General features: G+C 55.3%; 1 protein-coding gene across 1 annotated transcript; it reads left to right on the forward strand.

Annotated features, from left to right (window-relative positions):
• Nucleotides 1-2: 2 nt before the first annotated feature.
• On the forward strand, nucleotides 3-782 carry LOC117799899 (acylglycerol kinase, mitochondrial-like; the record flags this gene model as incomplete). The annotated part of the gene is made up of 1 exon (XM_034652423.1): nucleotides 3-782. A coding segment is annotated over one exon (780 nt), but the record flags the coding sequence as incomplete, so codon positions are not given.
• Nucleotides 783-1633: the final 851 nt, after the last annotated feature.

The raw sequence follows: 1633 nt of genomic DNA on the forward strand, positions 1-1633 counted from the left end.
CTACCCTCTTTGCCGAAAGTGGAAACAAAGTCCAACATATTACAGATGCCACCCTTGCCATTGTGAAAGGAGAGACTGTTCCACTTGATGTCTTGCAGATCAAGGGTGAAAAGGAACAGCCCGTGTTTGCGGTGACCAGCCTTCGATGGGGATCCTTCAGAGATGCTGGCGTCAAAGTTAGCAAGTACTGGTATCTCGGGCCTCTAAAAACCAAAGCAGCTCACTTCTTCAGCACTCTTAAGGAGTGGCCTCAGATACATCAAGCCTCTATCTCATACACGGGACCCTCAGAGAGACCTCCCAGTGCAGCCAAAGAGACCCCTCCTCGGCCCTCTTTGTACAGGAGGATACTACGCAGGCTGACGTCGTACTGGGCACAGCAGCAAGACGCCCTTTCCCAAGAGGTGAGCCCCGAGGTCTGGAAAGAAGTGCAGCTGTCCACCATCGAACTGTCCATCACGATGCGGAACAGTCAGCTGGACTTGACGAGCAAAGAAGACTTTATGAACATCTGCATTGAACCCGACACTGTCAGCAAAGGAGACTTCATAACTATAGGAAGCAAGAAGGTGACGGACCCCGAGCTGCGCGCGGCCGGCACCGAGTGTCTCCAGGCCAGCCGGTGCACTCTGCTGCTTCCTGACGGAACCGGGGGCTCTTTCAGCATCGATAGCGAGGAGTACGAGGCGATGCCAGTGGAGGTGAAGCTGCTCCCCCGGAAGCTGCAGTTCTTCTGCGACCCCAGGAAGCGGGAACAGATGCTGCCTAGCGCGGCCTCGTGAGCCGTCCGGGGAGCCGGCCGCCCCCACCGCACTTTAGGCCTCCGATGGGACCAGAAGCCTCCCCTGTCCTCGCAGTGTTGTCACAGGATCCCAGGGCACCGCCATGGCAAGTATGCCGCCCTCGCGGCGCTTCCCCCTGTACTCAGCTTCCCGCATGCTCAGCCTTCGCTGTGACCCTCGCTCCCTGCTCCCCAAGAGGCCCATCCGCGCCGGCTGGGAAAGAGCTAGACCTCATCTGTCCCCACGTGTGCAGCCACAGTCCGGGCCTCGCTCCTGGGAATTCGGGGGGGGTGGGTGCCTGCCTTCCCCGCTGCCGTCCTTTTTCTCGGCTTCTCCATGCGTGCGCTCTACTCTCTGAGCTCAGATTTGAATTAAGCTTGTTTCAGTTCTGCTCTCGATCCAAAAATAGGGGAGGTGTTTCCCTCTTCAGCCATGGCTGAAAAAGAGTGTAAAAGGCTACTTTGTATTCTTTTTCAAAGTAGTGCTTAACTACGGGTTTGCACGAGAACCACCGGGGGTGCATGTTGAAAACTGACCCACTTGGGGCCCACCCCAAACCCGGTCCCTCAGTCTGGGGAGGGAGCCCAGGAATCAGCATTTTTAAAAGGCAGGCACCCTCCCCCAGGTGCTTCTCCTCCAAGAGGTCCCCCACGTTCACCTGTTCAGCGTTGTAAAGCACACCCCCCACTATTATNCACACCCCCCACTATTATGCTCATGCACCCCCTCAAAAGTATTTTGAAAGATCACGTGTCCCCTCATTTTCTAGATACCAACGTGGGAGTTGCCAAAGTATGTGTTTCCTGGTGCCATGTAAATATTGATTATTTTAAAATAAAACTGTTATATCA

The sequence above is a fragment of the Ailuropoda melanoleuca genome, unplaced genomic scaffold, assembly GCF_002007445.2.
Source record: "Ailuropoda melanoleuca isolate Jingjing unplaced genomic scaffold, ASM200744v2 unplaced-scaffold59630, whole genome shotgun sequence".
NCBI classification, from domain to species: domain Eukaryota; kingdom Metazoa; phylum Chordata; class Mammalia; order Carnivora; family Ursidae; genus Ailuropoda; species Ailuropoda melanoleuca.